The sequence below is a fragment of the Gymnoscopelus microlampas genome, assembly GCF_963454915.1.
Source record: "Gymnoscopelus microlampas genome assembly, chromosome: 5".
Classification (NCBI taxonomy): domain Eukaryota; kingdom Metazoa; phylum Chordata; class Actinopteri; order Myctophiformes; family Myctophidae; genus Gymnoscopelus; species Gymnoscopelus microlampas.
Window position 1 is genome coordinate 9,300,417 of NC_139942.1, and position 18,151 is coordinate 9,318,567.

The 18,151-nt window shown below is 44.3% G+C and overlaps 1 protein-coding gene across 1 annotated transcript; it reads right to left on the bottom strand.

The window, feature by feature from the left end:
* Positions 1-341: 341 nt before the first annotated feature.
* On the bottom strand, positions 342-18,011 carry LOC311044889 (anoctamin-6-like; the record flags this gene model as incomplete). Its single annotated transcript, XM_084056700.1, has 3 exons — positions 17,913-18,011; positions 5,925-6,002; positions 342-617 (listed from the first exon to the last, which is right to left on the bottom strand). Exons 1-3 carry the CDS (start codon positions 18,003-18,005, stop codon positions 342-344), a joined length of 447 nt encoding a protein of 148 aa, XP_083912826.1. The 5' UTR covers positions 18,006-18,011.
* Positions 18,012-18,151: the final 140 nt, after the last annotated feature.

The following is an 18,151-nucleotide window of genomic DNA, read 5'->3' on the forward strand; positions in this document are numbered from 1 at the left end:
AGAAACAGTCTGAGAAGAAGGTAAAAAACTGAAAAAAGAACATCTTCAGGGTCAGACTGTTCTCGTACCCCGTCTTGGTCCGAGGGAACTCTGTTTTTAGGTGACAGATAAGTGAAATAGGATGTAAGAATTCTGCACTTCAACATTGCTCATTTGGTGTGTCTTGAATGTTGTTTATATTGGTTACACTGTATGCTGTTTAATTGTATGAAGAAATAAGGTTTAGACAGGTTGAAGGTTAAAGACAAGTTCCCTCTTTGAATCTACAATTGTGTTACTTTCCAGTAACTTAAAAGTAGATAATTAAATGTTCTTCATATGTTGTTAAACTATCTTGCTTCTCATTTGGAAGTTTCTGTTTTAAATACAAAAGCACTCTCACCAAAGTCTGTGATGTACACAGCCACCTCCATATAAACTAATTTGATGACCTTCTTGAGGATCATGATGCAGACCAAGATGGTGACTGAGGCTTTGAAAGAGATGGCCATCTGCCTGTCTGCATATATTGAAGTTGGAGTGGAGTTGGAGCTGCTTCTCAGTTGACCAGAGAAGGTGAGGAGCACATGTAGACGCAATATGATGATAGCCATTACCGTGGCCGGGATAAGTAGCAGCTGTCGGAGAAAAGAGGAGGTGATGTGCTGAAGTAATACTATACAGAGAAAGAGATGAACTAGCTTCATTATATGAATCCGATCCCGGTGTGGATTACGTTATGTATGCACAACAAAATGCTCAGTGTTAGTTAGTTTATCTTCAATGATGTAAACATTGACCTACTGTACAGGATAAGAGTCTGATCTTGACAAAGACATTTTATGTGACCAGACATGATCGACATTGCACTTTCAAGACTGTTGCAGTTTTTTAATTACACCTCATAGAAGTATTGTCAATTGAAAACTCTAGGTTACTAGAGTAATCCCGGTTCTTTGATATCATGAATCAGATGTCTCATTTTAGGCGGCTGCAGTTATGATTTGACCCAAAAAAAATTGCAACAAAAGGTTTCTCAATGGTTTATTGTAGTATCAGGTGTACTTAATAACATATCAAAAGTTTACCAAAATCGGACCACTAGAAAGGTCCGATTTTCAAAATGGCCGCCGTCAGATCCTTAAAATACCATTACTCCTGTATTATTCATCCTAGACAAGTAATTTTGGTGCCTAACCCCAGGTTTTGGTGATCTTGGATCTAATTAGCATAATATAAATTATATTCAAGTGATTACAAGTATAGAATTATAAAAGAAATTGGTTATAAGCATGGTTATAAGCATATTTAACAATGTAATTGGACATTTCTCCCTTTTCTACGTGCCATAATGCCCAGGATTTGGTGAATTCATCACCTATACATGAATTCACCCCCCCCCCAGATGATTAGCTTAATATGCATCATTGTTTTCCCACTCAACAGTAAACAAACCAACATACAGTATAAGTGTATACAGTGTATCTGCACATTTCCAAAGTGACAACTTAATCACTCTTAAGACCTTTTTAATAGCAAATTGGCCAAATTCTCAAATATTACAGTGGAGAGAAATGGCCCCTTATGGGCCTGGAGAGGATATGCAAGACAGTACAGAGCTATCACAACATGTATCTAGTGTCTGCTGTCTTGGGTGTCTAGGCAGGGGTGGTGGAGGAGTGCGGTGCGTAGAGGGTTCAGATTTGCTTGTCACAGACATCTTCTTATTCCTGAGAGTAGTTGTGTGGGGTTTTTGTGCAAAATTCATTTCACATGTCTTTTATTTTGTGATTGGTACTGCTATAGCAATAACCTTGATCTTTTTTTCTGGATAATTTTAACATCAAGGAGGCATAGGAGACAGCCCATGACGCCCTGGGCTCCAATCTCCCATAGAATCCCGATCTAACCGACCTCCACGCTTTGTCCCTGCTGCTATCCAACAAACAAGCATTGCTTTCTGTATACACCTAATGGTTAGACTATTTGTTTTTGTTCTGGAGAGAAAGGATGCTCTGAGCCAGTCACTAAGTCACCGACTCTCCTGTGAGCCAGTCCGACATAGGGACACCCCTGTCTGCCTGACACACAGTCATGCACCACATGGTCTTACAACCACCACTATGGGGGGTCCCTCCTCACTAACTATGGCCACTCACGAGTGCCATAGGGCATAGGAGCCAGCATGGAGGTCCACTTGGGACCAGTGGGACTATCCAGTGAGCCAGGCGACGTAGGGACACTCCTCTCAGCCTAACGCATAAGCTTAATTTCTGCCTCCTCCTCACTCCGTCCTCCAGCGTGACTTAGAAATTGTTTGCATCCCAAATGCTAATTTGCTTTTGGACTTGCTGAGAACCAGGTGAGCGCAGGCTCCCTAAGCCACTTGGAGTGAAATATGGCAAGATACAAGTACTGTATATCTTTCATGTATCGTTTGCAGAACTGTCTTTGTTGAAATGCGTGGTGGCGTATAATTTCTCCTCCTCCACATGACAACCCTCCTAGCTCCGAAATAGTCCAGCAATCCAACTGTGTGACACGTCATAATTGCTGTCACTTAAAAATTACGCTCCTTGCCTCCTCACCTCCTGCCTCCGAGGCAGGGCTAAGGCGGGAGTGGAGGACTTGATGATGGACACTTGAATATTGGAATTTGGCTATCACGATGCATGACGTGGAGGTCTTAGAACTACCACCACAGGGGCCGACAAGCCCCATTCTCTTTAACTGCATATGAGCACTCGTCCTGAGCTCCCAAGTGCCCCACTATAGCTTTAACATGTCTGAGCCAACTGTTGGAGGTTTTGCACCTCGGACATGGGGGAGAGAAGCTCAGTGTCTCCTTGGCTCCTATAACTTTGCTCTTCTGTGCTCCAAGTGCCCAGGGAGCAATCCAGTGACCCCCACTCCCCATACTCCCCTCCACCCACCTGAGGGGAACCCTAGGCCCTCTAAACTCTACACCAGACCCCCTTTTACCTCCTCACACAACCCTACCCCGCATACTCCCCTCTGCCTAGGCCCCCAGTAGAGACATGGGTTTTGAGTGAAGAGCTCCTCCGTAGCCACCCCCACCCCTCTTTACTCACTCACACTGATTGCCTTCCTAATGTGTTAAAAAGTTCTTCAAAAATCTATTTATTGTTTTTCAAAATCTTGTGTCTACAAGATGACACTTTGATTCACATTTGATCCACAGAGCTATCCAAAACCTTTCAATATTGCATGCAATACTATATCAACTGACAATATTCTCTTTCTCTGCCATGCACCTTCTGAATGACAAAATTGACAAAAATGAAAATTGTGACTTGTGTTTTAAGGATATCTTGAAGCCTTGTTCCAGTAAAAAAATATATAACTAGTTTATTGCATAATTAGTTTAGTTCACTTGAAACGGGTGACCATTTCAGAGGGTTTTAATAGAGTCACAAACAAAATATTGGATTTCACAATTATCTAATTGTATCTCTGCAATTTGGACAATTCCAGTGGATTTCTAGGCCCCCAAAACATAGGGTAAGACACAAAAAGTACTTGTCTAGGATAAATAATGAAGGAGTTAGGTTATTTTAAAGATTTTTAGGCCATCTTGGACGCCATCTTGAAAATAACACCTTTCCAGTGCTCAAACTTTGGTAAACTTTGAGTATGTTATTAAGGACACCTAATACTGCAAGAAACAGTTGAAAAACGTTTTGTTGCAATTAGTTTTGGCTTAGGTGCTTTTTTTTCATAACTGCAGCCGCCTATTTATAAGTAACAGTGCCCCCCTGTTGCATTTACTCCAGACACTTTATTGGCTGGCACAAAGTCACGGTCATCCCACGTCAGCAGGGCGCCACCCCACCCCCTTATCCCTCATAAGGTGCTGCTGAGGGCTGAATGGCCATTCGAAATAAGTACGCTTCTTCCGCACAATGCAAGCAGGGGTTTGTATTGGTGAGAATCTCACTTGTGATATAAAAGAACCAGGGTTTCACTAGTAACCTAAAGTTCATTATCTGTCACTCGCTCAATACCCTGTAGCCTACTCAATACCCTTACATGGCAGAGTGAGTGTAGCCTTTGGTACTCCTGTAACGAGAATGGAGGGGTTCCACAGGAACACACTCCATAAAAGGGTTTTTGGGTACAAAAGCCGTATCCTTTAATTCATATTTCCGCAATGTTTTTCTGCTTTCCTGAAAAAAACATGCATGTGTGGGGAAAGTGCGGTGTCGGTGACATCTGGTCACAAAGGTTGTGTGTGCAAGAACTGTTTGGTGAAACACAAAGACGTTGAGCAATGAAGAATACTCTGCACGAGCACCCAAAAGGTAGTCCATATATAAATATTGCCTGTTCCAGACATTTGTTTTATTTTATCATAATTAGCCTAATATTATTTAGTTTTGTTATTTATTGCTGTATTATTATTCTTATTTGATTATTGTTTGTTTAATTGTTTTGGCAGGCTTAGCCTATTCTAAATTGAATTTAATGTTTAATGTTGCTCCGCACCGCATGTGCAGCGGATGCCGGGCAATCAGCTTGGTTAATAGGGCTGTCATATAGTTAACCAAATTTGTCTTATTTGCCGTAAATTGTGGACTAAGTTAGTTGTTATATGTTTAAAATATAACAACAAATGACTGCCAGTCGACTGTTGGCAATTAGTCGCCAATCAGATTCGACTATACAAATCCTTAGTCGGGACAGGCCTATCACTACTGTTTGTAGTTTGTAAATTTGTATTGATAACTTTTGAAACTAGAAAAAGTGCTCCTTGGAACACAAGTCTCCGCCAGGTCAGGTAGGTTATTATGGCCTCCTGGTCGCGCTATAATAGGCCAATGTGAAAAGGGTGTCATTTCTTCTTAGGCCTTGCACGGCAATCGGACACTGCATTCATGATTTGAGGCATTATGTTCCAAAAATGTGGTTTGCAAAATTAGACCAGCTGGTGGCGCTATAACAGGCCAATGTGAAAAGGGTGGCATTTATTCCTCGGCCTAGTGGGAATGTGTGTGCAAAATTTCACGGAAATCGCACACTGCGTTCTTGATTTGAGGATTTTTTTTCAAAACGGACCTATCCTGCAAACTTTAGAAGCCAATGTTAGCCAAGTAGGATAGAATGTGAAATATCGGACACATCCATCTTGATCACATGACTATAGAGATACTGTGTACCGATTTGCGTGATTTTTGAACAGAATCTGAAGGAGTAAGACCAAAAAATGTGTTTTACAAAACTCAGCCTCCTGGTGGCACTCTAAAAGGCATATGTGAAAAATACAGGGCAAAGGTTTTTCCTTGGCCCCTAAGGAGTGTGCATGCAAAGTTGCACGCAGATCGGTGCAGTTTTAGCTAAAAACGTGAATCGGCCTGTTATAGCGCCACCATGAGGCTGATTTGAAAGTTTTCAAGTGACATTTCTTCCTGGGGCCAAGTGGGAATCTCTGTCGAAAATTGCACGGAAAGTGCATGCTGCATTCATGATTTGAGGCATTTTGTTCAAAATGAACCTATCATGCAAACTTTGGAAGCCAATCTTAGCCAATCAGGATGGAATATGGAAAATCGGACAGATCCGTGTTGATCACATGGCTATGGAGATACTGTGTGATTTGCGTGTTTTTTGGAGAAAATCTGTAGAAGTAATATCAAAAAATGTGTTTTGCAAAAGTCGGCCTCATGGTGGCGCTATGACAGGCTGATCTGAAAAATGTGGGGCAGAGGTTCTGCTGTGTTATCCAGGGAGTGTGTGTGCGCAGTTTCACAGCGACTGGGCCAACGGTGGCGGAGATTACCTGCTCGCAGACAGAAGGACGGACGGACGGACACACGGAAGGACGGACGGACGGACGGACGGACGGACAGACAGGTAAACATACTCTCTCGCCATGCCTTTCGGTCTGGCGGAGACAATGATAAATAAGAGTAGCATATCAACCTTACCCAGAACAGGACGGCCACTATTCCTAGAGCAACCAAAGCACGTTGTTTACAGGGTTCATAAGGCAGCTTTTCATTTTCCTGAAACATTACAATAAAATCACATTACATTTCTCTGTTCTGATAACATTGACTTATATTATTGTTTTTGTACACACTGTTATTGTAAGTGGATACAGAGACAGGCATCTTGTCGTATCTGACCATAAGAATGCATATCCAGGGAGGAAATAAGCCAGCGCTCAGAGACCAGAGTTTTCATTCTCAAACAATTCACTTTATTGTCAGAGTTCTTTAGCAATCCATACATTTGGGTCGAATCAATATATAGCGCATCTTGTTCATAGAATCTGCTATATTCTGCTGAACGTGGCATCCGCTTACTTGTCAATTACGGAGCCCTGTTCGCTTCAAATACAAACCATTATATACCAAAACATTTATTACAGATAGCACTACCTTCTTTCTGTATCAATCAATCACAAACAAGCTCTGTCAAAACAATAGGCTTGGGCCAGCCCCTTCTCATGCAATGAATTAATGATCTGCCTCCTTCACCCATGACACATAAAATCTTTCTTTATCCCTATCTATAAAACCGTACTTTCCCACATGCTCACATTATAACATTATTATACAACATTTTATTAGCTTTGAAATAAGTCTAAACAGTGACATGTCCGACGTTGTATGAATGATCTAGATAATTAAAATTACTTAAAAGAAACGCGCTCTTCTCCTGGGTTCCCCCGCTGTTGGAGCTCAGCCCCTCCCTTCTGGAGGGAGCACTCTTGCATAATATTAGAATGCGCTTTGTGAGAACAAAGAGCTTGGCCGGATCCCGTGTTTAGATTCACACCTATGACAATAGACAGGATGCTTAGACGTGATTAACTCAACTGCAGCTGATAGCCACGGTCTGACCCCCGGACTAACAACCTTTTGGTCTCCCAATGTTGTGAGACACTTTACCAGTTCCTGGGATTATAATGTATTAATATCATATTCATTTCATATTTTACTGTTTCAGTCTTGAATACACCACAATCTTAACTTGACCCTTGACAGGAAGAGACACTCACACCCATTTTCTACATAGATGCTATAATGTATAAACAATCCAATGTAGACAAGTACAAGCATTGTCATTGTTGTCTTCAGTGTCATTGAATGTTCAACGTTCAATGATGAATGTTGAAGATAAGAAGAAGTAAGGCAAGCTAAATGATCGATTGGTTGGAAGCATTGGAATAGTATTCGTAATGGTTTGTGGGATGAGTAGTTCCTTCAGTCTTGTACAGTCTGCTTTTTTTGTGTTTTCCAATTTATTTGACTTCAAATGTGCTATGGTCATGATTCATCAGGTTGCAGGTTGGCTTGATTCCATTGTTGAGCTCAACTGACGTGATTTCATATGTATCAGTGTGTTTGTTTAATTTCTCATGAATGTTGATTGTTGAATGCAATTTTTTTTCTGTTGTTGTATTGTGTTAATATTTTGTAATTTAATGTATTTTTACGCCCTGCTGCAAAATAAATGAAAATAATAATAATTTAATTTGACACAGATGTATTCTTGTTATCTTCAGCATGGTCGCAGCACAATTTACGGTACACTAATTTGACATAATAAGCCGTTATTACAAATAATGTGTTTCTTATTAGCAATAATGTTTTTTATTAGAAAGAAACAAACGTTGTTATACCCTTATTTTCCACTATTATCCCATAATTATGTTCTAATTAGAAATTGAATGAAACGTAACAAAAGGCATTATTAGAAATGGTGTTCTCTATCGTGTTCGAGACTGGCTCTCCACTACATATTATTCAATATGTACGGGAACTGACCCCCTGGGGCAGTGCTCGTGGATACTCTTTAAGACACATCACTCATGGTGGCCCTGCCCTGATCTGTGATCAGTGGGGTATTTAAGCCCCACCCAGGCAGAGCCACTTCGACTCTTTGATTTCCACGAGAGCAGACGCTTAGTGGACTCAGCTTAAGACATACAGTATACAGAACGGGTGTTTGGCGGCGTGGTCCACTTACTTTAGGTAGAGAGCAGGTCTTGTGAGGCTCCTCTCGGGACGCTTTGCTGGCATATTTACACCAACACAAGTATATTCCATTTATTCCTGGCGCGCGGCGTGCACCCTGGTTCCGAGTCTGACCCAGTCAGAGGGCGGATCAGGGCGGCAGCTGGTCTGCTCGAGCGACCAAGTTGTGAAGCCGTCTGTCGGCCGAACGCTTGGACCGCCGACATCGCCACCGCCGCGGCTGCAGCCCGGTTCCGAGCCTGACCCAGTCAGGGGGCGGACCAGGGCGGCTGCTGGTTTGGGCGCGGTACCGAGGTGGAACCCGGGTGAGGCTGACCCAGTCGGCGGACCTCCGGGCCATCTACTACCGGCTATCATTGCCGCCGCGGCCGAGAAAGCCATCGGCGGAGCCAAGTAATCTATTACAAACAGAGTTTGCAGCGTGTACCTACTTCAGCGTCGACGTGAGCGTCAGCGTGGGGGGAGGGGCCTGGGCGCTCCCTAGAGAAGGGCTGCACTGTGCCCCGCAGGTCACAAGAGGGCAGTGTGGCGCTAGGTCAGGAGTTCTCCTGGCAGCCCACTGCACTCACTGACAAACAGTTGCAAGTCACTGTTGCAAATCACTGATAAAGAGACACTTGGCTCTGCTCATATCCTTAGAAATTAAGGGTATTTAATACAAATGTATAAACGGACGAATATTGAGTATATGAGTATACAAATATTCGAGTATTGAGTATATGAGTATTAGATATACAAATACAGACGTTTACGAATTTATACCTATATATTATATTATTTAGGTATATAGATGTGCATACATAGCTTAAATGATATAGCAAACATGGCCAGCCCAGCGCCCCACGTCTGTCTGGGCTGTGGGATAAGATGCCCTTGGGGGACGGCCACGATAGATGTATGCCTTGCTTGGGGGATGGAACATGCGCGCACGGGCAGTCTGGACCCCTCTGCGTGCATGAATTGCTTCATCCTGCCGGCTAGAGTGAGAGAGGCCGGGGCTCGGTCGTTTTCTCTCCAACCCTTGAACACTGCCTTAGGGCAGCTGCATCCGGCACTCAGAGCGGCGAGGCCTTGCGTTCCCATGGGAACAGGCGCTCGCTCGGTGACGAAAGCGACATTAGCCCAGCTAACGCTAGCAGGCGATGCTACAGGGCGGATGTCGACGGTCAGTGGGAATCCCCGTCTACGTCACGGACGTCACGGGCTTCCCTCGCCAGCGTACGATCAGAACCCGACAGGGAGATGACGTCAACGGCCCCCACCTTCCCCACGAATCCTCTCGCTCGCTGTCTTTCCAGATGGAAAGCTGCAATCCACATCCTTGGGTGTTACGCACCATGCAAAAAGGATACAGATTACAATTCAAGAGCTCACCTCCACTGTCCACTACGGTAGTGTTCTCCCGAGCGTCAGGCCAGGTGGCCATCACGCTGCGAGACGAGGTATCGGCTCTTTTGAGTAAGGGTGCTATCAGAGAACCATCTCCGGGTCAGAACCGGCTCGGTTTCTACTCGGAATATTTCCTGGTGAAAAAGAAGGGGGGGGGGGGGGGGGGGCGTAAGACCTATTCTGAACCTCAAAGGCCTGAACAGGTACATGATGGTTCAAATTTCGTATGCTCACGACGGAAACGCTGCTGGAGCAGGTTCGTCATGGAGATTGGTGGACGAGTATAGATCTCAAGGATGCTTACTCCCACGTCCCAATCTATCCACCGCACCGCAAATTTCTGCACTTCGGCTTTGAAGGCAGAGTGTACGAGTACACGGTGCTACCGTTGGCATGTCACCGAGCCCCAGGGTGTTCGTGGAATGCACGGAGGCGGCTATAGCCCCGCTGCGGCAGCAGGGTCTGCGTCTGGCGACGTATATAGACGACTGGCTGCTGTCAGCGGATTCGAGGGAAGAGGTGGCGCGCCACACCAGAGTGGCCATCGCTCACCTACAGTCCCTGGGCTTCACAATCAACGTTCAGAAGAGCGTTCTGGTTCCGTCCCAACAAACCACCTTCCTGGGGATATCCTTGGATTTCACCAGGATGGTCGCGCGCCTGTCTCAGGACAGGATGGCGAGTTTCCTGGCTTGCGTGAGGTCCATGCGCCTAGGGCGCAAGGGCACGTACAGGACTTGCATGCAGGCTGCCGGACTCATGGCCTCGGCCGTGAGCCTGATTCAGCTTGGCGGACTGAACATGAGACCTTTTCAGAGGCCATGGGCTCTCAAAAGGTGGTAGTGTCAGCACGGTGTGATAAAGCACTATACGGCGTATCGCTGACGAGGTCAGTTCACACGACCGTGGTGTAGTTCTGTCTGTCGATCTGCCAGTGACACAGACAGAACGTGCTGGTCTGTCGAACACAAACTGGGCGGCCATTATAGCCCGCTATACGGCGTAGCACCGATTGGGTCGGTTTACGCGTCCATGGCGGAGTCCCGTCAGTGGAGACACTGGGCGGGGCGCGCTGGTAGTCAGTTGAACAGTGTTATACCCGCGGCCATTATAGCCCGCTTTACGGCGTATCACCGATTGGGTCGGTTTATGTGTCCGGGGCGGGGTTCTGTCTGTGGATCTGGTCTCAGTGACGCAAGACAGAACGTGCTGGGTCTGCCACGGGTCCCCTGAATCAGTCATCGCACACTACACAGCGTATAGCCGACTGGGCCGGTTTACGCGGCTGTGGCGTGGTTTGCTGGAGAACCGGGTGTGGTGATACCAGCAGAGTGCATCCGTGCTGTCAGGGGCGAGCGGAGCGCACCATATATGGTGTTGCACGGCGGGGCCGTCTACACACCTTGGTGTAATTCTGCGTGGTGGAATCCGTCATCGGTGTGAAGCCACGGAGTAAGCTGCTTGCTCATCCTGAGAATGCACAGAGCCATGGCTATCCGGATGCAGCTAGCCAACACAGAGGCTATTCCGTCACTGTATCAGCGCCCGCATACACGGCGCTTGCGTGACCAGAATAGCCCTTACCTTTATTGAGGAGCTGCAGCAACTGGCTTGCAGGCTCCCCAGGCTGTTTGAGGAACAGGCAGGGTATGGTATCACCGATTGGGTCGGTTTAAGTGTCCGTGGCGGAGTTCTGTCTGTGGATCTGGTCTCAGCGACGCAAGACAGAACGTGCTGGGTCTGCCAGGGGTCCCCTGAATCAGTCATTGCACACTATACAGCGTATCGCCGACTGGCTCGGTTTACACGTGCTGTGGCGTAGTTTGCTGGAGAACCGGGTTCGGTGATTCCAGCGGAGCACATCCGTACTGTCAGGGACGAGCAGAGCGCAACATATATGGTGTGTTGCCGCTTCTACTCCAGCCCAACAGACTAAACGTCCGAGGGCGGCAGAGCGGTGAGAGCCAAGCTCAGGCTATGGCTCCCCCTCTTTACCTGCCCTGCCTGGTTTGGACAGGTCTGTGGGGATGGATTTTGTTTATGAGAAGACTACGGGTGTTGGCAGCCTACTTCTCCAACTGCAGTATAAACGAAGTATGCCCTGGCAGGGCCCTGAGGACTTACTGTCGGCAGGACACAGGCCCACAGGTGACTGTATCAGTGAATACATGTGCAGTTGTTAAACATAACAGAAATGCTTAACAATATGGGTGCAACAGACCAGCTTTTGTCTGTTATAGGCATAGCCGCCTTGGGGAACCACTCTCTAAGGCTAGGCTCTGGTGGAAACAACCCAGGAGGCGTACAGACAGGCAATCAAGCCAGTCCAACGACGGGAGTACGGGCACACTCGACACAGGGCCTTGCTACCTCATCGGCTCTGGCGAGGTGCCCCTTTGTCCGAGATCTGTACGGCGGCCTCTTGGGCGGCGCCCTCCACATCCACCAGGTTCTACTGCATGAACGTGGCAGCCAGCACCCCATCCACGGAGCGAGTGCTGGGCTCCAGGCAGTACAGCAGGTCATACTCACCGTGCCTCCGAGACCCCGGCTCCCGCAGGACGGGCCCGGGCTCGGAGTGATGTCATGCATGGGAAGCTAGCCCTGCGCCTTGCGGGCTAGCTAGGTGGCTAATCAGTTGATTGGCCTGACGCCAGCTGGGCCTAGGTAGCGGCTTGCGCCTAGGCCACGAGCCTGTTTGACCGGCCTTGGCATCTGGCGGGGCCAGCTGGGCCTAGGTAGCGTCTTGCGCCTAGGCCACGAGTATTACATACTCTGTTGGATGGCAGGATATTGGAGCACGCCTTGGGCTCTGATACTTCGGGCTTAAACTGCTTCGGGCTGCCGCGGGGGCAGCTGGGTCTGCTTATTTCCTCGCGGTGTGTCTTAGAGTGTTCCCGTACATATTGAATAATATGTAGTGGAGAGCCACGAGCCAGTCTCTGTAAAGTGGAAAATGTGCGACAATGTCCTGCTAAAATGGCACAGAGAAACGAGGAACCTCATCTCGGAGCTATACAGCGGAGGGAGAGGTTCCGTAGGGGCTATCTAACGTGTTGACTGATTGGTCTTTATGACGGTCCATCACTTTTCCAAGCATATGATTGGTTGGGGGGCGGGACGAGCTGGGATGTGTGTGTGCTTATCCAATTTTAGAGGGAGAGGTTTTGGTGTGTCTGAAGGACTCACATGTGTATTTAAACAGGAGCATTACGTGACAATCGTACCACTTAGTGCATAAGTGATGAATGAGTTTACTCATCTGTATTGATAGTGTTTAATATTTATCCAGTTTGGAGTAAGACAAGTCCTGGTTTTAACGTTATTGTAGTAAGCAGGCGTCTCGAGTTACACTGTCGTTAGCCTCATGCTAGCTGAGCTAACGTCCAGTGTGAGAAGCAACACCGGTATCGTTTTGGAATATGGACTTTCGGACACTTGTTTTATATATTTTATTCAACATTTGTCAGAGAAATGTTTTATTGTTAATAGGGATGCACCGAATATTCGGCCACCGAAACATATCGGCCGAAAATGGTTAAAAATTGCATTTTCGGCTTTCGGCCGAAAGGGTTTTGTGGCCGAAAAAATATCACCGAAACAACACAATCCGATCGGTAAATCACTGTTGTAGGGAGAACGTCTCTCTCGGTAACACACCGCCGTATGGAGGAGTATAGAGCTGCTGCTGCTTCTCTCAGAGCTCAGCTAGAGCCTGACATTCCTCCCCCCCGGCCTCCCTCGTCCCTCCCTCACACACACGTTCGATCGCACCGTCTCAACTCAAGACTCAAGTAGGAAGGAAGGAATGATACATACTAACTTTGTAACCAAGCTTTGCTGTTGTTAACCAAACTAGAATCCACACATGTCAGAAGGTGTAACGACAGTAGGAAAGCCAGCGCTAGTTAAGTGCCTGCCCAGCGCAAAATAATTAACACCAGCTGTAGCCTGTAGAGACGCTTCCCTCTTTGATTGTGTGTGTGTGTGTGTGTGTGTGTGTGTGTGTGTGTGTGTGTGTGTGTGTGTGTGTGTGTGTGTGTGTGTGTGTGTGTGTGTGTGTGTGTGTGTGCGTGAGACTTTTCTGAAATTAAACTGAAAGTATTTTGGTTGTGTGCAATAATGCAACTGCAGACATTATATTGCCTTTTGTTAGGCCAGTGGTTCTCAAACTTTTTCATGTCAAGGACCCCCAAAATGATAAGAATTTGGCCGCGGACCCCCATCTCAAATATTTTGTTCCAGGGACCCCCAGAGGCAAATATTTGAGTTAAAAAATTTAAAATATATATATATACCAAGGTTTGCACAAATGTTCATGATTTTTCAAAAATAGCAGATCTACAACACGCTATGAGCTTGTATATCTGCTATTTTTGAATAGCCAAAGTATAAAAGGTTAAAATTATTGTGACGCTATATTAACACATTTTGCTGGGGACCCCCTGGAACCCCCCCAAGTACCCCTGGGGGTCCCCGGACCCCACTTTGAGAACCAATGTGTTAGGCTATTCAAAATTTGTTTTAATTTCTTGAATTAATATGTATTTAATTTGCAATAATTCAACTGTATGGCATGCTAATGTTTTGAGACATATTGTATTTTATTACTACACAATAGTAAATACATAATTCTACACAATTACTAAATATATGTTTTAAATAACGGATCTCAATATGGACCCATTATAGTGATGACAAGTTTTGACATAATCATGTAGCTCAGAAGCACAGCCATGACAGCAATGGTCCAAAAAATGTTTTAAAAAAAAATGTTTATATTCATTTTTTTAAATTAATCATTTTCGGCCTTTCGGTATTCGGTTTTCGGCCATCTGTTTTCTATTTTCGGCATTCGGTTTCGGCCAAGAATTTCCCATTCGGTGCATCCCTAATTGTTAATTGTCAAGGTTTGTTTTAGTGTCCTTAAAAACTTAAAATAAATATGTCCATAATACTGGATTTCATTGTCACAATGGCTTATTTTGTAGTGAGTGGAAATAAAATAATAAGCTGCAGTAATTGTTTCAATTTATTAAGCTTTCCGAGTTGATGTTATGCTCTATACAGCAACCAGTGTTTAGGCTATTTTGTCTTCACCTAGCCAAATGTATTGAGAAAGCCTAAGTTAATGTGCCTCATGTTTTATAATATGTAATAGTGAGCAGTATAGTAGGAGGTGCTAACCACAAAAAATGGTCAAATCGTTACGCGGCGGATAAAAGCATGACATTTGATACGGATGTCCCTTGGGTCATCCTAAAACATCCTAGAAGGGGTGCCCAAAAAAATCTTAAACAGGAAGTGAGTTATGGTCAAAAATCAAAATGGCCACCTAAACTGTTGACCGTTGACTCAAAAGACACCAAAAGAATCTCCAAAAAGCATACAATGTGGCACATATGTCCCTTGGGTCATCCTAAGACATCCTAGAAGGGGTGCCCAAAGGAATCTGAAACAGGAAGTGAGTTATTGACGAAATTGAAAATGGCCGCCTAGTGTTGTCGATTGACTCAAAAGACAACTAAAGAATCTCATAAAAGCATACAATTTGGTATGCATGTCCCTTGGGTCATCCTAAGACATCCTAGAAGGGGTGCCTGAAATGATCTGAAACAGGAAGTGAGTTATTGACTAAATTGAAAATGGCCGTGTACAGTGTTGACAGATTATGCAAAAGACACTCATAAAAAATAATCTCATAAAAGCATGACATAATGGTACAAATGTCCCTTGGGTGATCTGAATGCATCTTAAAGGGTGCCAAAAAAAAGTTTTAATAGTCTCTCAATGGAAAACACTCCTCCCCCACGGGCTGCACTGCTACAACATTCAAATCGAGCAGTTTGCCAATCTGTCATTTGGTCCAGAAGCCTGAAAGCTATGCAATCTCTACCATCTCCTGACAAATATGGATGGATTAAAGTAGCTGATTCGTGGACACCTTTATGGACACTCTTGCCAGAGGCTGCCAAAATGTGTAGAGAACTCAAGTGTGGCTGCAAAGCTGAGCCCTTCTGTTCGAGAAAGTGTAGATGCCGGGATGCTGGGTTACCTTGCAGAGCATTATGCCAATGTGCTGGTAATTGCGAAATGGCACACATGAATACATGTAGTTACTAAACACTAATCACACAAAAACAGTATGATCAAGAAGAAAATACATGAGAAGATTGTATGTAAAGAAGATTGAGTGTAAAACCAGCAAGAAGATGTAGAGTGCAAAATAAATAAGATGCAGAGAGTAAAATAAGAATAAGCAGAGAAGATGCAGAGTAAAATAAATAAGAATATGCAGAGAGTTAGATAAATAAAGAAGATTCAAAGAGTAAAATAAAAAGAATAATGCATGAAGTAAAATAAATAAGATGATGTAGAAATTAAAACAGAAGGTAGACTACAAAATACGACAGGTTATGCACTGCATAACCTGTCGTATTGAGTCTGCATAATATGCAGACTGCCGTGGTCAACTGTTTAAACAGCCATTTAGAATTTCTTCAACATGGTCCCTTCCTAAAAGGTTTAATACACAAGCAAACAAACAAATACATAACCCCTTCTAGGATATATATTAAGAAGCACTCAATGTACGTACCAAATGGTACACTTTTATGATGTCCCTTTATGTTTTCTTTTGTGTCAACTGCTTTAGGCGGTCACTTCCTGTTTAAAACCTCTTTTGTAGGATGCGTTCAGATCACCCAAGGGACATTTGTACCACATTTCATGCTTTTATGAGATTCTTTAGGTATCTTGCATCATCTTTCACACTGTAGGCGGCCATTTTCAACTCACTTCCTGTTTTAGATTATTTTTAGCACCCCTTCTAGGATGTGTTAGGATGACCCAAGGGACATATGTGGCAAATTGTATGCTTTTTGGAGATTCTATAGGCTTTTTTAGCCAATCGCCAACACTGTAGGCGGCCATTTTCAATTTTGTCAATAACTCACTTCCTGTTGAAGACTTTTTTGGGCACCCCTTCTAGGATGTCTTAGGATGACCCAAGGGACATGTGTGCCACATTTTATGCTTTTTGGAGATTCTTTAGTTGTCTTTTGAGTCAATCGACAACACTAGGCGGCCATTTTCAATTTGGTCAATAACTCACTTCCTGTTTCAGATTTTTTTGGGCACCCCTTCTAGGATGTCTTAGGATGACCCAAGGGACATGTGTGCCAAATTGTATGCTTTTTGGAGATTATTTTGGTGTCTTTTGAGTCAACGGTCAACAGTTTAGGTGGCCATTTTGGATTTTGTCCGTAACTCACTTCCTGTTTAACATTTTTTTGGGCACCCCTTCTAGGATGTTTTAGGATGACATCTGTATCATTTTCATGCTTTTATCCGCCGCGTAACGATTTTTCACTTAGCACCCCCTACTAGTATAGCAGTCATGTGCAATGGGCTTCCATAACATTTCTGGAGCAGGTAAGTTATTGGGAAGTAGGCCTATAGTTTGTCAGAAATTAGACTAATAATCAGCGAATATTGGTATATAACGAGCATGCATTCTCCTTTCATGACGTTAGCATGGACTGGCTGGTGTACAATTTATGGTACAGTTTTGTAGTAATGAGAGGTAATTTGTTCCTAATAACAACATCATATTTTTTATTAAGCAAAAAGGTAGGCAGAAGTATAATGTTGTAATTTTATGTAAAGTAACTTGAAGTAAGTGGAAATAACATTAAATAAAGGCCTAAAAAAGAACAAATTTGTTCTAACGAAACCCTTACAGTAGACTAATAGTAGCCTAACATCACATTGTGTAGTTAGTAGTTGCGGGGTTGTAATGTGACGGTCAAGTAAGTGGAAATAACATTAACATTAGGCATTATAAAGAACATGTATTTCTTATTAGACTTTGTTAGGTCTTATTAGGCTTTGTTAGCCTCTAGGTCTAGTATAACTGTGTTTGTTTCTGTCTAATAGCAGAGAACACCATTTCTAATAACGCTTTTGTTACGTTTCATTCAATTTCTAATTAGAACATAATTAAGGGATAATAGTGGAAAATAAGGGTATAACAATGTTTGTTTCTTTCTAATAAAAAACATTATTGCTAATAAGAAACAGATTATTTGTAATAACGGCTTATTATGTCAAATTAGTTCACCCTAAATTGTGCTGCGACCGTTACCATTTACCTGTAATTGCCTTCAAAATGTTGTGTTCAACATGCAATTATCCCCAAATTAGAATCACACGTTCAGGGGTCTCTATAGAGTGCACCTAAACAAGCACTTTCACTTCTGCCCATAGGGGGTGCCACCAAAGTTGCACCGTCTGTCATACAAACTCAATTTCCCATTCCTTGGATCGCGACGCTGCACACTGTGACTGACACAGCCCTGGGTAGACAACCAGCCTGGTGGAGATCTGCGCTCTAAGGAGTGCACTTTTCTTGTTCTGATCATGTGACCTTGAAAAAACAAGGTGGCTCGCAACTCACTTCAAAAGTCTTCATTCAGAAGCAGCAAAAAAATCGCAACGTTTCAACCTTGCAGTCATTGTCAAGTTGTTCATGTGACCTACCTTTGTGAAAGGGTTGTTCCGGGTGTAGCCAGAAAGCTTACACTTGTCCTCATATTCCGGACGAGGCGGTTCGTCCTGTTCCAGGATGTCCATGGTGCCCCACTTGTATTCCAGCTTTGCCTGGTACCGCTTCCAGAGCTCCAGGAACAATGTCACTAAAGCAAGGAAAAAGAAAGACAGCATTGAACGGACTGAGAGAGAAAACCATTAGGAATAGCAAAAATGAATCACATCTGTAT